Source organism: Ursus americanus, chromosome 16 (genome assembly GCF_024610735.1).
Source record: "Ursus americanus isolate L20-20 chromosome 16, mUrsAme1.1.p, whole genome shotgun sequence".
Taxonomy (NCBI): Eukaryota; Metazoa; Chordata; class Mammalia; order Carnivora; family Ursidae; genus Ursus; species Ursus americanus.
In genome coordinates, this window is record NC_142142.1 from 53,577,134 (window position 1) to 53,601,529 (window position 24,396).

Consider the following 24,396-nt stretch of genomic DNA (forward strand, 5'->3'; position numbering starts at 1 on the left):
GGTCAGGTGCTTAAAGGGGAATGCTTATAAAATTGGGAAAAGGGAAAAGAGCAGTAAAGGCTGAACGTGGGCTTTCTGAAAAGTTTGAGGAGAGAGATGTCACAGCCTCATGGGAATCCGATTCTGTAAAGGAAACCCAGCCTCGGAAGTAAAAGCTATGGGTGTCAGCCTTCAAACTCTCTCTCTTCAGGGGTGGGGGCTGGGGGGGGGGGAGAGACCCATCCACTCAATCCTGTCTTCTTCATCCCCTCCCGTCTTTGATCCTCACACCCACTTTCTACAGGGTTAGCGTGTGTTCTTTTCTTTACGTGTATTTTTGTGAATTAGCTAATGTTATTTGTACGTATATGCCTTTATGTCATCTTCGCTGTGCCCTTAAGGCCCGTGCACGTTGCTGTGTGGATATGTGGGTTGTTACTTCTTGCGACTCCGCGACTTGCATCCTCCCTTTTGCATTTCTACTCCCCAGGGATGGACACCCAGATTGCCTCTAATGCACCAACACAACCTTTCTTTGGATGGTGCAGACCTGGGTGGGAATTTCCACAGGGTATATTCCCAGGAGTAGAAATGCCAAGTCATTAGCCGATTAAATATTTAATTTTCGTAAGACACACCAGAGTGTCCCCTGCAAGCCTATACCAGTCTACATCCCCACCCACAGTACATGGGAGTTCCTATAATCACCAACACACCCATACATACCTCCAACCCCTACCAAAATTCTTGGAATGATCCACTTTGCCAATTTTTGCCAGTCTAATGAAAATAAGTGAAGTTAGACAACTTTTTTAAACGTAGGCTCCATACCCAATGTGGGACTTGAACCCATGACCCTGAGATCAAGAGTCACATGCTCTACCACTAAGCCAGCCAGGTGCCCCTGTAATTCCGAAATTTCACCGTTCTCTGATCAATTTGAGCACATCTAAAGGTGTATATCAGTGGGGTAAGGTTAAGGGTTATAACAACCCTCACATCTCAGTGGCTTAAAGTAAATGCTTGTATGTCTCTGTCCACTTCACAGTCCTGCGTGGAGAGGCCTCCCCTGGGTCCGCTGCGTCCAGCCCTTGTGCGTGGACTCGTTCATGTTCCTTGGGCCAGAACCCGATCACACATCCGGAGGCAAGGAGCCTGAGAAATGTGGTCTCACTGAGCGCCAAGGAAGAGAAGACGCAGAACTCAGTGAGGAGTTCCACAATCTGCCACAAAACATTTGCTAATATTTGGGGTTTCCTCTTCCGTACATTTCCTAATCATGATCTTGCTCCCTTTTTTCTTTGGACTTTCTCCTTATCCACGTTTGTACATTTTGATTTCTATATATTTTTTGTATATTCTGGAAAGTACTGGTTCCCTCTTGATTTTATCCATTGCAAATATTTCTTCCAATCTGCCCGATCACTTTGGCTGTAGTCTTTCATCAATCAGCAGTCTACTTTTTTATGTAACACAGTTTATCAATATTTAGCCTTTTGGTTTTGGTTTTTGTGTTTTTATTTGCTTACAGCCTTAACCTCTAAATTCCTCTGAAAGGTGCCTGTCACAACTTCCTTCACCAATTGCTGCACGAGTCCCCGGTTTGCAGGGGAGTCACCTGTTAAGGCAAAGGGCAGTGGAAGGTCCCAGAGGAAAAAGCCCACCCAGAAACTAATTGCCCAGCTTCCAAGTGTTTCCCCTAGTGTCCAGTTTCTCATAATCCTGCAGGCCCCGACCTGGAAAAACTCAGTTCTCCAAGGCTCCTGTAGGAATGTACAAAACCGTTCAGGAAGCCCTTCCAACTGGCTGGAGAGTCAGGCAAGAATCAGACCACAGAGCGTGTGCCATTAAAATGGCTGCAACATTAAAGGGTTTATGCTCAAACTTTTTCAGACACACTAGAACTTCTTTCAATCTCCCTCCCATGTTGTTTCTTGACTTTGATCTCTTGCTCACACTTTTCCCTTGCCTGGAAAACACTGGTCTACCTTGCTTGGCTGTTATCCTTAAGACTTCCAGGAAGCCTTCTGTGACCTCCCTCACCCCACCCCCACATCGAGGTGATTGCACCTCCTGTATGTTCCCCAGGACCTGTCCTACTCTTGTGCCGAGTTTACCACACTGCATGGCAGTGGCCCTTTGGCCACCTGACTGTGAACTTTCTGGAAGAGCTTGAATCCAATTCCCTTTGTATTCCTAGTGCCAGCATGGGACCTGACACGTGCTTGGCATTAATGGCCGTCAAGTGGATCTGATGGGCTTACTACGCCCTAACCACTGCCCCAGCTTCATGAACTTTGGGGGGATTTTCACTACAGTGGAGAGGGCCCAGAAGAATTCTGCTCCAGAAGCCAGCTGGGGTGCCTCTCCCTTGCTCTGTCACCCAAGCTACTTATGGGCCTATCCATCTCCAGCCAGGCCCTTTGGCACGAGGATCTGGGTTAGCTCTCCCGAGCCTCAGCTTCTGTTGTGGAAGGGAGGCGGGCAGCAAGTCTCACATATGGTTGAGTGAAGGTCAGTGAAAAGCAGAGTGTCTGTGCAGGCAGTGGCCCTCTGCTTCCTGATTCCCACATTCAGAGGTCAGCTTGGACAGGAGAGCAGGCCTCAGGCAAGCAAGGTGGAGGGAAGACAGTCCTCTGCCCCATGGGCCCTGCAGCTCTCCAAGCTCGGGTCTCGACTGCCCCCTTGTGTCCAGAGAGTGAAGGACAAGGGAAACAATCCCAAACAGGTTTGGGACCGGTCCCCAGGGAGCCATCCTGCTGTCCTGCCTCCTTCCCCTAAAGGACACACACACAGAGACACACAGTCAGGAGGACGACTTGCCTTGTCCTCCGGGAGTCTGCCACCTGTCCCACTCACCGCCCATCGCTTCCCCTGGAGGTCTGTCTGAGTGCCTGGGATCCCCCTTCTGGAGGGCAAAAGGAAGGGCTGGAACATTCTAAAGGGGGTTTTTGCAGGGGAGGCCCACAGACAGGATGCGAACAGGTGGAAGAGCTGCTCCTGTCTGCCTGTAGATTCTGCTTCCGGAGGCATTCTCCACGGCAGCTCTGGAGGGCTCCGTCATAGACAGAGGGACCCTGCTGGGCTCAGCAGCCCTCTCCTAGGGGCCCCCAGCCGTCACACCACCGTCGGCTGTACAGGGCTCAGTCTAGGTTGGTCCATCCCAGGCACCTGGATGGGTCCTCCTCCCACCCCCGCTGCCCCGGTTCCTCTCCACAGTACCTCCCTATTGATTTCTTTCTTAGGGCTCACGCTTTTTTATTTTATTGTATTTTATCTTTGATCTACTCCTCTATTGTCTGCCTTCCCTTCTGCTCCCAAGTAGAATGAGGGCAGGGCCTTGCTGGACTCATTCACTGTATCCCCAGAATACAAAACAGGGACAGGCATCTAACGGCCATATAGTCCATGTTTCCTGACTGAGGGTTTCCCAAACCTGCCTGATGTCCACCGTGGCTCCCACCTTGGCCATGTTGCTTCTTCCACCTGCTTGCCTCAGCTCTCCAGCCCACCCGCACCTCCCTCCCGCCGTCTGCCTGGCAAGTGGGCACGGACTCTTTGTCCGAGACTCACTTTCAGCATTACGTCTTTCTGATGCCTCCCTTATCTTGCCCAGATTAGGTCTGATCATCTGTGCCCTCCCCTCCTAACACTGTTGTCATAACTGTCTACGAGCCCAGCAAGAATTGTGTCCTATTTAGTCCCGCATGCTCAATGCCTGGCAGATGGCAGGTGCTAAATAAATATTTGCTGATGAGCTCTGATTACCCCCTGGAGAGGCTCAGAGAGTCCAATGCCCTGCTCTACCTTCCTAGCCTTCCTTGTCCCCCCTCCCCGTTCTCTCATACAGAGCCCACCCTCCAGGCAAAGAAAACATCACATCATTCGCTGGCATTTTCCTAAGGCCATGTAGCGTTTCTTCCAGTGTGAACCCCTTTCCAACCATCACCCTCTCTTATAACTCATCTCGGCTGCCACTTACTTTGCGGAACCTTCTTCTGACCCTGAGCAGGAAGCAATCCTGCCTCTTCCATGCTTCCCGTCATTGTCCGTCTCCCAAGCAAATTCTGCCTTGCAGTGGAGTCCCTCGCCTACTCAGTAACAGTGCTTAACAAAAGTGTGTTGCTTGTTATTTCAGTGGATGGCAAACCCTTTCCAGCCACTAGCCTCCCATGAAACCAAACGCAATGCCTACTCACAGCCAGCCCACAAAGTATACGTGGTAACTTGAATATCATGTAAGAGGGCCACTAGCTCCCTGGTGTGACTGCCCATGTAACTAACCCCAGGACCCCAGGAGAACACACTCCAGGATGTGTGTCCACACTATGCAGGGAGATGGGGCATTGGGCAACTCGGCCCTGCCGAGAGCACCTGCCCTGGACACCCTGCCCGTTCGCCCGCACACCTTGCTCTTCGCTTTCCACTTGCCCAGCCCAGCCCAGCTTTCTGGCTGCACACTCCAGTGCCCACGTGGAGCTGTCCTTGGAGGAGACACTAACACGCAGCCTCTGGTTCATCTACTGCAAGCTCCCTCTGGTAGCTAACCCCTGATCTGCCCCCAGCCCTTGACAGTCAACCTCTCCTACCACTCATGTGGTGACACCGTGGATAGATCTGACCCACCTTCCACAGACCACCGTCAGCACACACACACACACGTGTGTGCACATACCCACATATACACACGAGAACATACCCAGATACACAGACACAGGGCAGAATGTGATCAAGGGCTTACGTGTTGCAACTGTGTTTACGGTGAGGACCAGCCCCGGGCAAAGTTTCTGGCACTTACTGAGCAGTGCCTAACTTTACGTAGGCACTCAACAAATATTTGTTGGATGAATAAATTACTTGCTTGCCCACCTCCTACCCCCGACCAACCATCACCACTTGGGCAACATCTCTGCCCGCTCGGAGCGCTGGCTTGCTTCACCATGCTGGTGCCCGGCTGGGTTATCGGGGACGGCCAGGGACAGGAGCCCAACCTACCCAGGTGTCTCCAGTTTTTCCTGAAGTTCGCCAAACATGGTATGTTACATTCCCTCCGGGTCTCTGCTACTGCGGAATTCCTGCTCTTCACAGACTCTCCCCCCGATTCTTTCACCCGGCTGACTCCCGGTCACACCTCATTTCTCACTGATCTACTGCTACTTCCTTCAAAAGCCTTTCCCAAGCGCCCCATGCCCATCCCAAACTGGCTTAGGTGGATCGCACTGGATGAAGAAGGAAAGCCACCTCTCCACTCCCTTTAGAACTGCTTGTTACACGCGTACGGGGAGTCAGCGAAAACTTACACATGGCAGATCGCATGCGTGCTTATCCACTAGGTGTATTCATCTTCTAACTTTGGGGTCTCACAATAACCCTGGGGAGGTGGGTTATTCTTTCCATTTCAGAGATGGGAACACTGAGGCTCTGAGATATTAACAACCCACCTGACATCGCAAGAGCAAGCAAGCCGAGAGCCAAGTACCCAAATCCATGTCTCCTGATGCCAAAGCTTGTGTTCCTTTCGTTTCATGGGATGGGGCCACAGTATCAGCAGGGGTGAAGATGTGGGTGGGGAATGAGCTCAGAAGGTGAGCAGACACCAAAGGCCTAAATTTGGAGACCGTGGGGGACTCTACCCTCGCCACTCCATGAAACTGAGGTGCCCTCAAAACTAGGGGAGGTACGGCTTTATTTCTCTGGTCCAATTCCTTCCCCAACCCTGAGGCCATTAGTGGAGTATCCTATAAACCTCTCTGTGTGAGATAAACATACCTATTTACCTGGCAATCATGTATAATAAGACTCTAAAAGCGTTTGCTGGTAAGGGTTCTAAGTAAAGCCGCTGACGGGAGAGGAAAGCAAAGGCGGTGGGGGGCACAACGTGGGCTGGAAGTCCTGCCCTTGCACGCTCCCAGGACTGCCAAGTATGCCGCTCAGTCCTCTCTCCGGGCCGCAAGAAAGAACGCCCCCGTGCGCTCTGCACGCTTCTCTGGGAGGGTCTCAGCGGCCCCCTGGCTTTCTCCAACTTCTCAATGGTAAGCCAGACCCGGCAGGGCTTCCCCCATGAATTTCTCCTTCGTGGCAGCGTGCAGCGACCAGGGGCCGTTCTTTCCGAACGTCACCCTTAAGCCCCCGGCGGACCGGTCTCCTTAGCGGCTCCTCCTTCTCAGCCCACTTGACTCTGAGTGGAGGGACGAGGGAAGCGTGCCCAGTGGGGTCGGGCTCACCGTGTGAGACGAATTCATCACTCCTGGCCATTACCTGCCTCTCGCACAGACTCCCAGGATATCAAGTCACTGGTTTTACAGATCAAGAAACTGAGTCCCAGAGAGGGGCACAGTCAGGAAGCCAGCTGTCGACCCTGACCCCGAGGTCACTGCTCCTTCCACCTGTAGCCCCTCTCTGGGCAATGTACTCCTGGAGCTTGGTCCGTTCTCTCTCTGCTAGGTCCATGTTTAACACGACCCAGCCAAGTGCAACAGGAAATGCAAAGTTGGCCAGGAATCAGCCAAGCAAAACTTGCGAAGTCAGCTTGGCAGATTTTGCAGGGGTCCACCAGGCTCTCCCCGTGTCTCCCGACCATGCCACCCGACCTCCTCACTGCCCCCACACACATTCTCTTCTTACCTACACCTGTTCTCAGCATGTGGGGCTCATTCATACTGCGGTATATGCAAGGACTAGCACTTACAGATTTACACTTCCCAGTTCTGCATTTTTAAACAGTCTGGGGGGTGCCTGGGGGGCTCAGTTGATTAAGCATCTGCCTTCAGCTCAGGTCATGATCCTGGGATCAAACCCCACATCAGGCTCCCTCTGCCTGCCGCTTCTCCTGCTTGTGCTTTCTCTGTCAAATAAATAAAATCTTAAAAAAAAAAAAGCCACAGTCTTAAGCAAAAGGCATAAGAATCCAATATACAACTTCAACCACCTTACCTAACTGGGGACAGTGGTATTTTGAGAGTGGAGGTGCTACAGTGGATCTTTCTGGTGCCCTGAAATTATCCAAGGCAAGTTCACCTGCATGCAGGATTGGTCTTCTTTGCCCGCCTCCTGCGACGCCACGAGTTTGGAGCCACCTGGAGGCTATAATCGGAACAACAGGGGCACCTGCCAATCAGAACGGCCGTCTGCCATCAACCAGCTGACTGCCACGGGTCTACGTCAGCCTGGGCGCATGCCTTGGCATTCTGGGTAGGCGTTCATGACAGTTCCCTTCTGGTTCCAGGTCTTTCTACAGCCATCTATTTCTCTTCCCTCTTTTGGTCTTTATCAGATTCATCTCTCACTCTCCCTCCTTTCTTCTTGGGACCCCCCTGCCTTCCTTCCTTCTTACTCTCCACCTGCCTTGCCACTTTTACACAAGCCCCATGAACAATTCTCAATTCTGGGAGCTAAGTGAAGCTCTCATCATGGCTATCCCAAAGCAAACAAGAAAGCCCTTACCTGTCCCGCTCAAGCTCACACACAGATTTCACCACTGGGGACCAGTCAAACGCCCCTGGCATCATCTTCAGCCACTTTTCCAGCTCGAGGCAGTTCTTGTCTGAGTAGTAGGGGCGATTATCTCCTTGCAAGGCTCACAGGCGGAGAGGAGCTAGCAAATGCAGGGTCCAGGGCCTGTGTCAATCAGGAGCTTTCCTTTCAGTCCACATGCTTCAGAAAAGACACATAAAAAGCCGCCCACACCAAAGCACGGCTTTCAGGGCCACGCTTCCCAGAGGCTCCTTTCTCTTTCCCACCGGGAGAGGCTGCGGGGAGTCGACCCTTTGGGAATGGAAACGCCAGCATGAGGAATTCTGGCTGCCCTAACAGCTTTAGGCAACCCCGCGCACAGTCCCAGCAGCACTGAGCCTGGAGAGTTCGGTAGGAGGGGAAAGTGAGGAGCAGGAGAGCTTAATTTGGGCGGGGGGAGGGCAATTAGGAGAGAACCAGCTTTTCATTTCAACTGCCAATTAATCACTGTAAATGAGTGTTAAGAGGAGAAATCTGGTCCCATTCCTGAGGACTCTGGTTTCGCTATGGCAAGCACTCTCCACTAAGCTGTCCTACGGCTCCACTGAGACCGGCCGTAACATTCCAAAGACCAAACAGCAAACATTCTTTGAGCACCACCTGTATTCCCAGAAACGTTCTTCGCAAGACTAGAAGGAGAATATAGGCCCGCCCACAGAGCCCTTGGTCTCGCCTTCCCATCTTGCCTTCTCTCCGGCCAAGGAGAGACTGGGTTAACACAAATTATCAGTAGCATTTGGACCCTGGCAAGGGGCTTCCAAGATAAACAACAAGGTGGCAAGGAGAGAAAGCTGGCTGGACCGAGGGGTCCTGACCCCCTACTGAACGAAGCCTGCTCATCTGCTCCTGGATCCTGCTGCCACATTTTGTTTGTTTCCCCTTTGTTGGTGTTACATGTAGGCTACAGTGGCAGATAAATGGACGCAAGCATCAAAGGTTTCAGATAGCAGGAGATTGTTAATCAGGGAAATTCTAGCTATGGGGTTATGTTTCTTTCTCATGTGAATCATGAAAAGAGACCCATTATTTGATGTTAATGGTCCAGCCTGCCAAGCACCATTCTTCCCCTAGGGGCAAATCTGAGAGGCACCCACCCATGATGTTTTCACGGGCCACAGTGGTAATCATGCAGAGAGCGAAAGCTTCCTGCACTGAATTTGGAAAGAGCCTTCCTACACTTTCTGATGCCCCTTGCAGCTTCTTTTTGCCCGGGATAGGGAGAAGACAGGGCTACTCAGGACCATCAAAGACCACAGCCCTTAGAATTTATGGGAGGAGAAAATCTTGACCCAGAGACCTCAGAAAGGTTTAGGGCGTCCTACCTAGAACCATACATCAAGTACACTTACAGTCAGCCTATAGGGCAGTTCCGCATTATCTCCAGGTCCAAAGTTCCTGCCAACTGTCCAGCCACCCTCCCCCACTCCCACCCCAAACTTGCTCTAGGGTTGAAGAAGATCAGCATCTAATTTAAAATTTGCATGCCCGCCCTTCCTCCCACAAACCTCTTCCAGGGTTCAAGGAGATCAGCTCCCGATTTAAAAGTGGTGGTGTAGCATTTTAGCAGGAAATGGAGGAGCTCACCATCCACGGGGCGCTGGCCCATCTTGAGGTAGCCCAGGTAGGCTGTGGGTTCAAAATACGTCTGGTAGACATCCAGCCCCGTGGATTTTTGGAGAGCCATAGAGAATCGTGAGCTTTGTCCAGGAAGGAGCAGACAGTCTGATGCCCTGGGCCCTTCTTGATGGAGCTCAGGCTTAGTCACTTTGCCTGCCCTCAAATACTTGGATAAAGACCAGAACAGCCAATGAAAAATGTTCCCTGAATGCTCTTCCCTTTGGTCATTCACCTCTGCCACACTTAGCAACTCCCATCCTCCTCTCCAGCTCCCTCCTCCAGCAGTGGACCCCACTCTCTACTCCTACCCCAATCCTCAGGGTTTTCAGTGGCTTTGGCGTATATGGAAGGGTTTCTAGGCTCTTCTGCTCCACTGTATTGCATCCTCTCCTACAGTGGTTTTTCAAACTATTTTAAAGCATGCCCAGTTTTTAAAGTAATGCCCCTGTGAAACCCCAGTATATACGGTTGCTAACAGGGTGGATATCCCTTAGTTTGTTTCTGATCTCTAGCACTTTCTGAGCTATACCCCGTCACACAATACCTGGTTTCTGCCCCAGACGACTTATTGGGTGTGGACAAGATTTAGTAAACTAGGGAAGACAAGAAGAACAGGTTTTAGTTGAAGGGTGAAGAGGAGACAACGAGCAGAGATGGGTTTAGTTTTGAGCACGCTCAGTCTGAGGCTGAAAAACCTAATCTAACCCGGACATAACTTTAGAATTCACAGAAAGCTCTGAGCTGGAGCTACCGATGTGGAATGAACACACAAAAAACACTTGTTCTATAACTGAACTGCATTTCTTCTTCAAGTCCCATTCAAATGGGTAGTAGACATAAAACCTCAACTACTTGGATCCTTCCTCCACCAGCCGTGGGTGTGGGGCGCGAGTGGGGGATTTATGTGGCGCTGGCGGGGAGCTGGCTTTGATCCACGCTGCTGGCACCTACTAAAATGCCATTGCATAATGTGGTCCCAGATCACTGATAAACAAGACTTACAACATCCCCTTTATGCAAGCTCCATGGCTGTATCTCTCCCTCTGCCCCATTGCCATTCCCCACTCGGGAGTAAGGGAAATCACTCTCCCACTCCTCGGGAAGCTCTGGGCCGTGAAGCAATCACAGTAAGAGTTCTTCTCCTCTGGCACCATATTGAGACCAGGGACAAGTCTGAGGTCTCAGCACTTCCTAGCTCATACTCAGGGAAAGTGCATAGGTTTCCTATGTTCACCTTTTCTTTAATAAAGAAGGATAGAGAAAAATTAAAATTAAATTTAAAAACTAAAATTAACAAATTTAGTTAATTAATATATTGAGCTCTGTAGTCTGAAAACAGAAAGTATACCTTTTGCTAAAGCTGTCCATGGAATACTCAAGAATTTACTGTACACAAAACAACAGAGAAATTATAAAACTTCTCCAAAGTAGAAATAATATAAAATAAAATACTCTGATTAAAATGCAATAAAGCAGATATTCATTACAAAACCACGGGGGGAAAAAAGACACTCTACCACACAGAAATTTTTAAATTTTCTCTTAAACACTCTTGGATCAATGAGAAAAGGAAAACAAAAATTTAAAAATATATAGAAAACAGTGCCACAGAAGAGAATCTACAAGACACACAGCAGTGGGAAATTCATGATCTTAAATATTGATATTAATGAACAGTAAAAAATAATAAATTAGGGATCCAGATCAACAAGTTAAAATGATTAAAAAAATGCATTTAAAGAAAACATAAGGATAAAATTAAGAAAAGGAAAGCCAACATTGATAAATGAACAGGGGATGAGTACAGACGCCAGATTGGAGTTGAGGGAGAGAACTGGAGGTGAGAGGGTGATGAGGAATGCAGGGAAGCGAAACAACACTTCCAAACACTTGCCGGGGAAGGGGAAGAAAGGCATCAAGGAGCAGCCACGCGTGGATATGCCTTAGACAAGAGAGAAACGCTAAATATTTTGACAGTAGAGCAAAAGGCAAGGATAGGTGCCAATGCAAGTCAAATTTAGAGAAATGAGTGGGAATCTGAGAGTTCACAGCTGGAAATTGTGTTTTTCCTGAAAATGAGGAGGGAGGTACAGGTGTTTGAGATTCAGGGCAGAACCAACAGCCAATGGGAGGCAAAGATGAGGGAAAGACAGAAGTATTAGGTATTTTCAAAGGCCCAGATAAGTTGGTAGGAGTTCGGTCTTGGTAGAAGTTCAGCGTGATTTTCTCCAGAGAGCTTAAAAGTCTGGGTGGTAGAGAAGTGAACGTACTCAATTGATGTGATGTTGGGATTTTCCCAGGGAGGCGGAATGTCAGGTAAATGGGCAACAAAGTGGAAGAGACAGCCGTCTATTCCTTCATCCGAAGTACATTCGTTATGTAAGATCATAGGTTAATACCGAAGAGCACGGACTCTACCGTCAAACTGCCTAGATTCAAAGTCTCCCTCCACCGTTTATAAGATGTATCCTTGGACAAGTTATTTAATCTTTTTTGGGGGGGGGAGTCTCTCTTTTTTTAAATCTGGAACTCATGAGGCTAATGACCTATCTACTTCATAGAGGCATCGAGAGAGTGAATGAGTTCAAATAATTTATTCAAAATAAACAACTCAAAAAATTTAGAAACTTCACTATGTTACTCATAGTAGAGTAACAAATACTAGAGTTGCCTTTCGCCATAAAAACTACTGAACTGGACCAAATGTGTGAGTCTGCTGTCTTCAGGCATTGGACAACAGGCAGCTCACAGCCTCAGTCACAGAAAGGGAGCCCAGCCTCCGCCAGCTCTCCGCCTGGGGATGCTTTCCCACTCCAGCACAAAAAGGTGGAACCCAAGAAGAGTCCACCTGTCCTCCTGAGCTGAGAAGGCAAAGATCAGGGTTTGGAGCTGTAGACCAAATGGAACTCGGAGGGCCGGCGCCAGGGAGGGAGAGTCACCTGGGGGGCCCGCAAAGCCTACGTGGGTGTGCATTCATTGGCTAGGGCTGTGGTGACAGAGTACCACAAACTGGGGGTCTCATACCACACGAACTTACTCTCTCCCAGTGCTGGTGGCCAGAAGTCTGAGATCAAGGTGTCAGAGCGTTAGTTTCTTCTGTGGGCTGTGGGTGAGAATCCATTCCATGCCTCTCCCCTGATGTCTGGCGGTTGCTGTCAATCTTTGACATTCCTTGGCTTCTAGATGTATCCCCTTGATCTCTCCCTTCATCTTCACATGGCTTTCTCCTGTGTCCAATTTCCCCTTCTTAGAAGGACACTGGTTATACTGGATTATGACCCATGACAATGACCTCATTTTAACTTAATCGCCTCTTTAAAAGCCCTATTTCCAAATAAAGGTCTCGTTTGAGAGTATTGGGGGATTGAACTTTAATGTATCTTTTGGGGGGGAACACAATTCAAGCCATACAAGGGTTCCTTGTCACTTTCTTCGAGAACTGGGCTGAATAGGTACAGGTTGAGACTTCATAAGAGACGGGCTGCTAAGGAGTTGAGCACAGAATGGAGATACTAATGGATCGTTCCAGCCAGAGTGGTGAGGTCCTCCTGGTACAGCATTCAGCTGCCATACCGGAAAATGTATGTTTTGGGAAGAAGGTTCATGCCCTAGAATAAAGGCTACTTTAGATTCACACTAACAAAGCCATAAACGAAGGCATGACAGGCACGAGGAAATCCTCTGATAAATTGATTGCCTGCCAAATCAAAACACAACACTTTTAAAGGCAAACATGATCCAGACTCTTTCCAATAGATCACCCACAATATCTAGCCTACGATAGAAACTTCCTAAATATTCCAAGAATGTTACCCTTAAAAACAAAAGGTATCCGTGGAAATAGACTCTGAGGTGATCTCCATGATGAAATAGCAGACCAGGACCTCAAGGCAGCTATAGTGACTGTGTTCAAGAAGTTACAGAAAACATGTGGTCTTAGTGAACAACAAATGGGGAGTCTCGACAGAGAAACTAAACTTGTGTAAAGAAATTCTAGACTGAAAATACGGTGAAGTGAGGAATTAAACAGCAGATTGGAGATGGCAGAAGTTGGAGCCTATAAACTAGAAGACAAGAGTCATAAAAATGATCCGGTCTGAAGAAGAAAGAGAACAAAGATTGAAATTAAATGCCCAGAGCCTCAGAAACTTGTGGGAAAATACAAAGCTGTCTAGCATATAGGTAATTAGAATCCCCGAAGAAAAGGAGGGAAAAAGATATGAAGAAAAAAGTTACAACTTGCCCAAATTTGGTAAAACACACCAACCTCCAGATCCAAAAAGCTCCGGTAGCTCCGAAACAGAGAAAGTCACAGAGCGGCCCATCATGCAGTTCAGCGTCCGAAAATCGTGAAAGCAGCTGGAGAGAAATGACGTAGTCTGTCAAGGAGTACAATGCCACAAATAATGGCTGAGTTCTCATCAGAAACAGTGGAGGCCAGAGATAAGGGATGACATCCTTAAGTCTCTAAACAAACAAACAACAAAAAATAACTGTCAACCCAGAATTCCATACCCCCAAAGATACTCTTCAAAAATGAGCGTGAAGGAAAGACATTTTCAGATCAATGAAAGCTGAGAGAATTTACTACCAACAAACCCACACTAAGAAATACTAAAGGAGGGGCGCCTGGGTGGCACAGCGGTTAAGCGTCTGCCTTCGGCTCAGGGCGTGATCCCGGCGTTATGGGATCGAGCCCCACATCAGGCTCCTCTGCTATGAGCCTGCTTCGTCCTCTCCCACTCCCCCCGCTTGTGTTCCCTCTCTCGCTGGCTGTCTCTATCTCTGTCAAATAAATAAATAAAATCTTAAAAAAAAAAAGAAAGAAATACTAAAGGACACTTTTCAGGCTAAAGGAAAATGATACCTGATGGAAACTCAAATCTTTGGGAAGGAACCAAGAGCCCTAGAAATGGCAAGTTCTAGGCTTCCCTACCTCAATTTGCCTTCTGCTTCCTCCAGGCCCTCAACTGTCTCTTCTCCCTCTGCAGCCTTAAATACATTCATTAGGAATGTTTATGTCCTGAGCTCCAGAGATCCGTGAGGACCACAAGAAGAATGGGGGGCTGGGGCCCAACCCAACCTGGACTGCTAATGGACGTGTCTGCTTTCTTGCTCAGCAAACTAATTTGGAAAAGTTCCCCTGGTCACATCGTAGAGAAAAAATTCAGGCCACGTGAACCAGACAAACCTCTCTTCAAGCAGGATTTGAGGTTATGATAAAGAATTATATACAATTAAGGAGTTTTTCATGAGAGCTGGAAACTCTTCATACTGGACTTTCTGGGGCAGCCTCAGGCAAAGGACAATTGTCTGAGAATATCCCAGAGCAGTCGTCCACAGGACATGCCAAAAAGCTGCCAGGCTGCAAGAAGTGAATATTAGAACTTCTATTTTTATTTACTTGTTAAATCTCTAAAACTGTCTTATTTTAGTGTGTTTTATACATACTACGGTAGTACAGTAGTATATGAACATAAGGCATAAACAAATACTGGGTTACGTGTGCAAAATTGTCATGAAAAGCATGCACAAGCAAAAAAGATGGGGGATGACTGACTCCAAAAGAATTGTAACTCTGTTGGAAGAAATCCTTTACACACTTTGCCTTAGGACTCATACCATCGGCATATTCTGCAAGGTTTTTAATGCAGGTCTGTGAATCAGCTACGTCATTTAAAGTGGTTTAAATGACAGATTCCCAGGGAACATGCCCACAAGTTCTGATTCATAAAGTCTGGGGTAGGGAACCAGCTGTCTGAGTGTAGTTTTTACAGAAACAGGACAGGGGTGCATGGCTGGCTAAGTCGGTAGAACATACAATGTCAGGGTCATGAGTTCAAGCCCCACGTTGGGTGTGGAGCCAAAGAAAAAAAGAAAGGAAGGAAGGAAGGAAGGAAGGAAGGAAGGAAGGAAGAAAGAAAGAAAGAAAGAAAGAAAGAAAGAAAGAAAGAAAGAAGAAAGAAAAAAGAAAGAGAGAGGGAAGGAGGAAGGGAGGGAGGAAGGAAGGAAGGGAGGGAGGAAGGAAGGAAGGATGAACGAACGAACAAAACCCCATGAGTTTTGGCGCACAGGTGATCTGGGAACCATGGGAAGCATCGTGTATGGGGCTCTCTCCTAACAAGCTTCAGAGGAAGCAAGATAAAGAGGGAATTTTTGTGACAAAGTAGGAGGATTGTACACATGTTCTGCCCAGCCGGGAGAGGCTGAGCACGCGACTAAAGCAAGAGATACAATGAGCTAATCTGAGGGTTTCTGTCAGCTGTCACACCAGAGACCCTGTAAGAGGGAGCAAGGCCACTGGTGCTCTCGTAACTCCTGATGCCTCAGAGAGGGTAGTGGCATCACCACTGCATGGACGGAAGGCAGGGTCGACCAGAAGACTCCTCCACAACATCTCCTCAGACCGTTTTGTCTTCTTCGCTCCCACTACTCAGCCCCCACTATCTTACAACTCTATTGTTAATAATACAGTTGACCCTTGAACAACATGGGGGTTAAGGGGTGCTGCCCCTGCACAGTTGAAAATCTGCATAGAACTTTCGACTCCCCCAAACTTAACTACTGATAGCCTACTGTTGACTGGAAGCCTCACCGATAACGTGAACTGTTGATTAACACATATTTCGTATGCTACGTGCATAATATACTGTGTTCTCACAATAAAGTCAGAAAATCATAAGGAGGAGAAAATACATTTACAGCTGGACTGTAGTTATGGGGGAAAATCGCTACAAGTGGACCTGTGCAGTTCAAACCCATGTTGCTGGAGGGTCAGCTGTAATCACCCCTTTTCTCAACAAGTCAACAGCGTGGTGGGAGGAGATCTGAGAGACGCAGTGCGTGGTCCTAGTTTGGCTCCTAATCCAAACAGATCAATTCTACAAAGTTAGTTTTGAGGCAATCAGAAAGATCGGAACATGGACTAAGTGATGATACTGAGGGACCATTGCTAATCTCTGAAGGTGTATAAATGCCACAGAAGCGAAACCAGAAAAATTCATTTAAAAAATGCATGGATGAAATATGTAGCAGGGGGAGTGACATTATGCCATGAGTTTTCTTTAAAAGACTTCAATAGAAACAAAAGCAAAATGAAAGATAAAGAAGGAAGGATAGATGAAGTGAGTGTGGTAAAACCTTGAATGTTGAATCCAGGCGACACGCTTTAGGGAGGTCCATCATATTATCCTACTTTTGTGTATCTTGGAAACTTTTTAGTAGAACAAATTTTCAACAAGGAACTAAAATTGTACGTCTGGCACACATGTTACGGAAGTAGTGGCATTTGTTCTCATAATAATAGTGTGGCAGGTCAGGGTCACAATGATGGAGACCAACGGGACCCTGGCTCTCAAAGAGGCTCTGCGGAAAGGAAACCAGACAAGGACCATGACAAGTAAACAGATAAAGAAGAGAATGTCAGATGGTGCTAAATACAATGAAAAAGCAACTTTTATTCAACTTTTATTTTATCTTAAGAGATTCATTTATTTTAGAGAGAGAGCACATGTGTGCAGTAGCAGGGGCAGGAGAAGAGGGAGAGAGAATCTCAGACTCCTCGCCGGGTGCGGAGCCTGGCGTGGGTTCGATCTCATGACCCTGAGATCATGACCTGAGCCAAAATCAAGAGTTGGACGCTTAACCACTGAGCCACCCAGGCACCCCGAAAAAAACCACCTTTAGATGGAATGGTATGAGAAGACCCCACTAAGAGCTGATCTCTGAGTTGAGACCTGAGTTACTCAAGAACTAGGCAAAGATTGAGGGAACAGAGGGCTCTCGGCAGAGGGAACAGCAAAGTCCTGCAAGTCCTGCCCTGTCTGGGGGCAGATGGGAGGCAGGGAGGCAGACGGATCAGAGAAGTAGATGTGGCCAAATTATTTAGGCCCTTCAGCAACAGCAAGGAGAGCTGGGCTAGGAAGGACAAGGGCCCCCCAGGCGGCAGGAATGATACATTTAGGAAAATTCTTGCCTGCAATCACCTGGAAGTTAGACCAAGTGGATCCCGAGCCTGGAGCTCCAAGAAACTGCAGGGAAAGAAGCAGAATGTTAGCGTGGGACGGTTGTTCTCCAGGTCAGTAGCAAGATACTACTATCGAGGGACGAATTCAGGGAAATAATGATAAGTTTCCAAGAAGAAATGATCCAGAAGTGTGTGTTTCCTCGGATATTAGTAAGTCGACTGCTCTGTGCCCTAAATTACAGGAAATAAAACTGGACAAGGCTTCGGGCAATGAAGTCTCATATTTAAAATCCTCTTATAAAGGGATTTGGTTCTGTGGCAAACATCAAATTAAGAGTGTTGCCTTTCCCACCCAAGCTGACTCTTTCAGACGGCCCCAAGGTAGCCAGCGGGAAGCTGACAAGGAAGCTCAGAGTAGAGGAAGAGAAAAATTAATAAGAAGAATTGTAAAAATAAAAGCATGTTTGACAACTATGTCTAGGAAAGAACCTTCGGCGTGGTCACTAGCATGAGGAATGGGTTGGAAGCACAGGTCTGAAAGCTGTATTTAAAGAAACTGAATTGCCAGAAATCCATGAACCCAGCCTAATAAAGCCTTGGACTGTGGGAGCTTAAAACCACACTCAGTCCCCCAAATTTGTACAAGTGGGAATCAGGCTAGTGGTGAAATTGTGTGGTCCTAAGGGAGGCCCAGATTCGAGGACCCACTTCGGATGTGGCCAGGGCAGACAAGAGTCAAGAAAGGATTCCCCAAAGGCTTCAGAGAACAGTGGACTAGGGCATTTTTCCAAGACAGGAGATCCAAGGTCTAATTAAAGAACTTTCTCCACTGCCAGGGCAGGGGGTCTTCACAGATACCTATGTCCCAGGCCTCCACCATCGTTCTGGACCAGGGACTTGCCTGTGCTCCGTTCTTCCCACTGCCCAAGGGGATTTTTGTTGAACAGGGGCCCAAAGTGGATTGGACAGTGTTTCCCCAAAATTTTCATCCACGCTGACCTCGGAACATGACCTTACTTGGAAATGACATCTTTGTAGGTGTGATGAAGGTGAGGATTGAGGTGAGATCATGCTGGATAAGGGTGGGCCCTAAATCCACCAATCGTGTCCTTAAAAGAGACAGTCCCCACGGGAAAGAAGGCCATGTGAAGACAGAGGCAGATGGGCCGCCACAAGCCAGGGGACACAGGAGCCACCCAGAGCTGCAAGAGACAAGAAAGAATTCTCCCCTAGAGTCTCCAGAGAGAATGAGGCCCTCCCAACACCTTGGTTTCGGGTTTCTGGCCTCCCCAACTGCGAGAGGATAAATTTCTGTTGGTTTAAGCCACCAAGTTGTGATTTCTCATGACAACCTTGGGAATCTAACACGGGGTGTCCTGCCCCTAAAAGCCGCCATCCGACAGCGGTGCAAAGGACTCCCGTCCACAGTGACTGGTGGGCCTCAGGCACCCGGCCACACGGAACTGCAAGGAAAACAGGGTCTCCATGTACGCGGAGAAGGAGAGAAAACTGCTGAGCGCAGAAAGCGGCTCCCGACACGCTCTGACATGTCGTGGGATGGACGACCTGCGTCACTTTGGGCCGTAAACCTACCCAGGTAGCCTGCTTGCAGTTCACAGAGCTGCGGGGGATGGGGGGCACCACCCGGAGACCCCGAAGGTCAAACACATGCAAATGACGGCGGGCAGTTTGTGGTCATTCCCCTTGGGGGGTGAGCATGCTCCCTGGGCGGGGAGAAGAGTCTACACGGTATTTGGTGACTAGAAGGGCAGACTGCTAGCTTTTCACCAAAAATCAATCTCTCTGTCCGCTGAGCAGAGCCGGACTGCGTCCGCCGTCTCCCTTGCAGCTGGACGGGACCGTGTGACAGAGGACAGTCCGGGGCCGAGAGCCGGAGAGATACAGACACGTAGGCCTTTCTGGGCCAAGGCCTTTCAAGCAGGCCAGCCGCCTTCGAACTCTCTCTCCGCTCCTTCTGGGTAGGTGAAGAAAGTGACAGGGCCTCCCGGAGAGGCAGCGGGAAACTCAGGACTGGCGACGAAAACGGGGGAGTCGCTGCACATCCTAAAAGCTGCGGAAGGGGACAGACAGGTAAGGGGCTCGGGGAAGCCTTCAGAGACCCGATAGGACGCCCAGAGCTCAGCAGAGGAGGAGGGAGCGAGCCAAGGAGACGGCGGGGTAGGGGAGAACCCGGGAGAGTGTTTCCAGAAGGAGCCAGGGACTAGAAGGCTACTGAGACAGCAAGTAGGAAGAGGACAGCCCAGGAGCCACTGCACTTTGGAAGACGGGGCCACGGATGAGCTTGACAACAGAATTTCAATGGAGTAACACAGATAAAACTCGGATCAAAAACCGTCAGCAAAACGAAGAAGGGGGTGTCTATACACAGCTCTCTCTGCGCTTTTGCTGTTTGAAGGAGGTGGGTCCGGATGGCAACGTAAGGGGACAGTGGAATCAGGGAAAGGCTGGTTAAACTGGGAGATGCGTGTAAGCTGACGGGAATGATCTGGTTGAGAGGGAGAAATGGACGCAGCAGAGAGAAGGGGAAAGAAGGAGCAGAGCTTGGAAGGACGGAGAGGAGAACACCCAGAGCCCAAGAGGAGGCGCTGACCTTTGATAGGAGGACTCACCACGCAGTCCCTTCGGGTCTGTCTTTGTGGGGCTTCTGGGGTGGGGGCAGTGGCGGGATTAAAGATGGCCCCTGTCTCCCGAAGCCAAGCAGGCCGAGAGCTGGGCGAATGCTATGTTGTTCTTGGTGCTTATTTTCTTTTGTTGTCCTTGAGACTTCAGAGAAATCTAATTTAAATATTCCAGCCTGATCTCAGCCGTGCTGTGGGGAATTAAGGGAAAGGTCAAGTACAGCTGCTTGGGATAGGGTGTAAGGGAGGGATGCTAATTGGCAAGAGATTTCTGAGAATAAGGTGAATATTAATCAAGTCAAACTGGTGAGGTCCAGGCCTCCCCCCGCCCCACACATACACGTACACACACACACACACACACACACACACACACACACACACACACTCCCTACCCACTCCTGCCATTCTGTGACTCCCTCCCTTCCCAGAGAGGGATTTATTAGGGAAAATCCTTACCTTCCGCAGAGTAACCATCATGCATGCACTTCCCCGTTGCCACCACCCAGTGTCACTAGAAGCGCACTTAAGCGGAAGACCGCCCGGCTAGGCAGAGAAACTCAAAGTCAAATGCTGCTTTTTAAAGAAGTGCTAACAGGTGATATGGAGCCCGATGTATCCCTTGCGCTGAAGATCTTTAGACGTGGCGAGAGTCAGAGAATCCGAAGTCCAGTATTGGGGGGGGGGTCTTCCAAACCAGTTAGTTGCATTCATTCGAGATGGCTGGAGGTGCCAAGAGGCAGCCTCCTGCTGTCACCTCTCAGACCCTCAGTGAGCCAGACCCAGGCCCTCAGCAAATCACACAACTCTCCCTTGGCCTGCCTGCTTCTCCCAGTAGCGAAGCTTTTGAGGAGCTGGATTCCAACCGAAGCTGACCTTCCCTCAGGGTAAGATGAGGCTCCATGGATGCCTGGGGTTTGGACTGGCTGACAGCACCTTCCAATCCAGCCTCTTGGGAATGGGAGGAGTTGGACTGGGTGTGGCCAACTGGTCAGTGGGGGCAAAGGCAGGACAAAAAGGGTCAGGATGGAAATATTGACTCAGGAGACCTTCTTGGAAAAGTCCATTTGAACTTCCTCCCAAGTAATTAAAGCCGTTCTTTCTCTGATGTGAGTCTGGACCACATCCTCCCTTTATCCAGCCCAACCTGGTAGAGCAGGGGACCCAAAGAAGCCAAAGCTGCTTACAACGGGACACCCCTTCCCAGTCCCTTTGCAGACCCGCCCAAGCAGCAGAAGCACCGGCAGCCAGTGCCCACTGGGTGGCGACAGAGTCCCAGCAATGCCAGCAGAGGCTTCCTCCATGCCAGACCCCGGCTCCCGGTCCGGCTGGGGGGCGCCTGCCCTGGAAATGAATGTCTGGGCCATTGGCTCCCCTCCCATACCATCCCTGAACCTGCACCCCAATTTATAATTTTCATTTTTATAGCACCAAGTTTTTGGAAGGCTGATTCGTGCGCCTTCGTCCAGCTGATTGTCCTGAGGGTAGAAGGAGCAGACAGTACTGTACCCCATCTTACAGTTGACAAAAGGGACCTTGGAGCAGCTCTGAATTGCAGCCAAGGTGAAACAGTGAATGGCAGAGCTGGCCTAGACCCAGGTCCTCTTGACTCTGAACCCCATGCTCTTTCTGCCAGACCCCCACCGCCCCTCGTCCCTGGGGTGGGGGGACCAGCACAGCACCCTGCTATTTCAAATCAAAGTCGAGCCTGGGCGCTTGATTCCACGGGTCCATATGCTGCACGCTGATGGTGCCCATCTGTTCTTCAGAATGCTGCCATGCCCCAAGGCCAGAGCCCAGATCTGCCTCATGGGACTGGAGGGCACTCAGAGAAGCAGGCGATGCTAGCCCGCTCGGCCATGGGCACTGCTGTCCCCGGAATGGGAGAGCAGGCAGACGCTACCCCATGGAAGCCCGCGTCTGGCCTGTATTCCCCAGACTTGCCCAGTGTGAATCATATAAGGAGCTGAGGGTGTGGCTAAGGTCTGCCCTGGGAAAGGCTCTAGGGCCCAGGTTTCCAGCAAGTTCTGGGCAAGCCTGTGAACGAGGCAGAAAAGGCTGGAAGTTAGAGGTGTGGATTCCACAGGCTTCTTTCCTCATGGCAAGGAGTGGAAGCTGAGAAAACCTACAAGCAAAGGGAACTTGTCAGACCTGGACAGCTGGGACCAGGGGGGAGGATATTGGGACAGGCAGCTTGCTGGAGGGGTAAGGGCAAGGCTGATGGAGTGGGAAGTCTTCTAGCCCATGGGAGGGAAGCTCCCGAGGGTCCCATACACAAAAGATCCCTCGGGGTCGGGTGGGGGGGGCGGTGAGCTGGGCTGTGTTGTGTGCTCCCCTCCCTATGGAAGAGTCAGAACCAGAGACGGAGCCCCCTCCCTTGAGCCTGGGAGTCTGTACGGACAAAGGCCATTGTTCTCACTGCTGTCTGGCCGGGGACTCTATGAGGGTGGCACATGTGGGGGCTCCGTGCCAGGCTGCTTCTCTGCACCCCGCCTCCCGGAGGGGACACGGAGGAACGGGGTGCAGCCAGCCGGTGTACAGTGGGGAGTGGCTGAAAGTAGGGCTTTGCTATTAATGTAGTCAGTAAATAAATAAAGGAGGGCTTAAGCTTAGCGTACAGCAATCAGTTTAGAACTACAGGGTAATTAGCGCTGCAGGGGGCGGCAGGCCTGCAGAGTCAGGTTTAAATGAGTAAGTTCACTTTCACTGAGGCACCCCCTGGAGAGCAGAAAACACAGCCCAGAGAGGAGCCCGCCCTCCTGCCAGCCCCCGGGGGGCAGGGGCTGGGAGTGCAGATAGTGCGGCTGGACCCAGTGCCGCAGAAAGAGCTGGGGGATAGTTCCCGTCTTGGCCGGGGAGCAGGTGTTTTCGTGCACACACACCCGGTGATGTTCAGCGAGTTCTCTGCCTGCGAGGTGCCGCTGTCCTGTGCTTTGCACACGGGAAGCATGGCTCAGGTGTCTCCATGAACGGATGCGGGCACCTGTGAGAGGAAGTGGGCGAGCCTGGGCTGCAGCCTCCTCGAAGCCCGTGGCAGGTGCGCACGTGGCGGGGCCCGGGAGGGCACGTGCTGTGCATGGACTTAGCCGATTTCACGCGGCCCAGGCAACTGCAACCTCAGCCCCAGAGCCTAACTGCCCCTGTCCTTCCTTCTCCCTGTCTTTCATCTGTTTATTCCACAAAGATTTATTGGGTGTCAGCGTGTGACAGCCAGCGTTAGGCTCTGCGAATACGAAGATACACAATATGCAATACCTGCCTGCAAGGAACTTAACGTTGGGTTGATGGTGAGTTAAGAGAGTCTGTGATTACAGTGCACGACCACGAATCATCCCATGGGGGCTGTGCACAGGGCGGCACCCAGTTGTGTCAGGGGCTGGGGAAGGTTTCCTGCAGGAGTGAGGTTCGATCGGAGACCTGAAAATGAGACGATGAGACAGCCAGACTGAAAGACAGCGTGCATATGTGGGTAGTTCCCAGAAGAGGACACAGCATGTGCAAAGGCCCACCAGGGGGCGGAGCTCAGTGTCTTCAGGAAACACCCATGGCTCAGTCGTCTGGAGCACGGAGTAGGGGGCAGCCGCAGACCCATGGTGATGGGTGATCCCGTGTCTCAGGATGAGTGATCCCGAGTCAGGACTAGGGTGGTGAGCACAGGGGCTCGATCACTGAAGGCACTGTAAGCCTTGTTAAGGAGCTTGAATTCCATCCTAAGAGTCCCCACCAGGCACTTTCATCAAAGGGGTGACATGATGCTATCTGCATTTTTGGAAAATCCCTCTGGCTGCCACAAGGCAAAGGGGAGAATGGAGCACCTGCGGTCAGGCCTCCCCAGCCGCCTCCCCATCCTGGTGGGAAGAGCGAGAGGCTCCCCTGGCAGCCAGGTGGGGAGGCTTGGCCTCAGACCTTGCTTGCCATCTGCCTCTTCTCACCCGTCACAACATGCTTGAGTCTCTACTAAGTCTCAGCTGGCTCTGGCCTCTGCTCTCCCACCATTGGCAGGAGGGCAGCCCTCCAGTGAGGCTGGGAAGACAGCTGTTAAGGTGGAGACGATGTGACCCGAGTGCCCACCTGAACCCGAGCAGCCTCGGCCGGGAAGGGACACTATGTGTGTGTCGGGGGCCCCCACCTCACATCCTCAGAAACACATTGGGCCAGGATGGAGCCCCTCCCTCAGCGGCCTGGCCCCTCTTCTGACCCCAGCAGAGCACCCCCCCCCCCCGGCAAGCCCCATCCTGCAGGCTGGGGCAGAGGGCAGCGGGGCCGGGGCTGGCAGGGGCGGGAGGGTGGGGACTGAGTCCAGCCCCAGAACGTTCTCAGGCTGGCCAGGCCAGGGCCCCTTTCTCTCCATGAGATCATATCTGGGTCAAAGAGCATGTAAAGCAGGCAGACCCCAGCGGCCACACAAAGCCCATTCAGCCCAGCCCCTATTCACTCACCTCCTCTCCCCCAGAGCCCACACCACAGCGACCCCAGCGCAGCGCCTAAGCCCCAGCTTTGATGTCCAAGAACAGAAAACGGCGATTAAATGTTGTTTTAAAGAGGGAGTGCTCACTGCCCTCCCATCTGTCAAGAGAAAGCTGAGGCCCGAGGGGGAGGGGTGTGGGGGAGGGGCCGGAGGCCTGGGGGACATCAGAGAAGGGACCCAGAGAAGAAAGGGATGCACGGAGAGGAACAGGGGCA

At 50.5% G+C, this 24,396-nt stretch overlaps 1 protein-coding gene across 2 annotated transcripts in view; it reads right to left on the minus strand.

Annotated features, from left to right (window-relative positions):
• The window catches only part of NNMT (nicotinamide N-methyltransferase), a 38,326-nt gene extending 24,878 nt beyond the window's left edge, over positions 1 to 13,448 (minus strand). Inside the window, exon 1 of one of the 2 annotated variants that reach the window (XM_087868420.1) lies at positions 13,376 to 13,448. In XM_087868420.1, coding sequence (XP_087724546.1) covers positions 13,376 to 13,436 — 61 coding nt within the window. In that variant the 5' untranslated portion in view covers positions 13,437 to 13,448. Of the gene's footprint in view, positions 1 to 9,075; positions 9,255 to 13,375 lie in introns of those variants that run through there. The other variant, XM_045797818.2, reaches the window with a different exon arrangement.
• Positions 13,449 to 24,396: the final 10,948 nt, after the last annotated feature.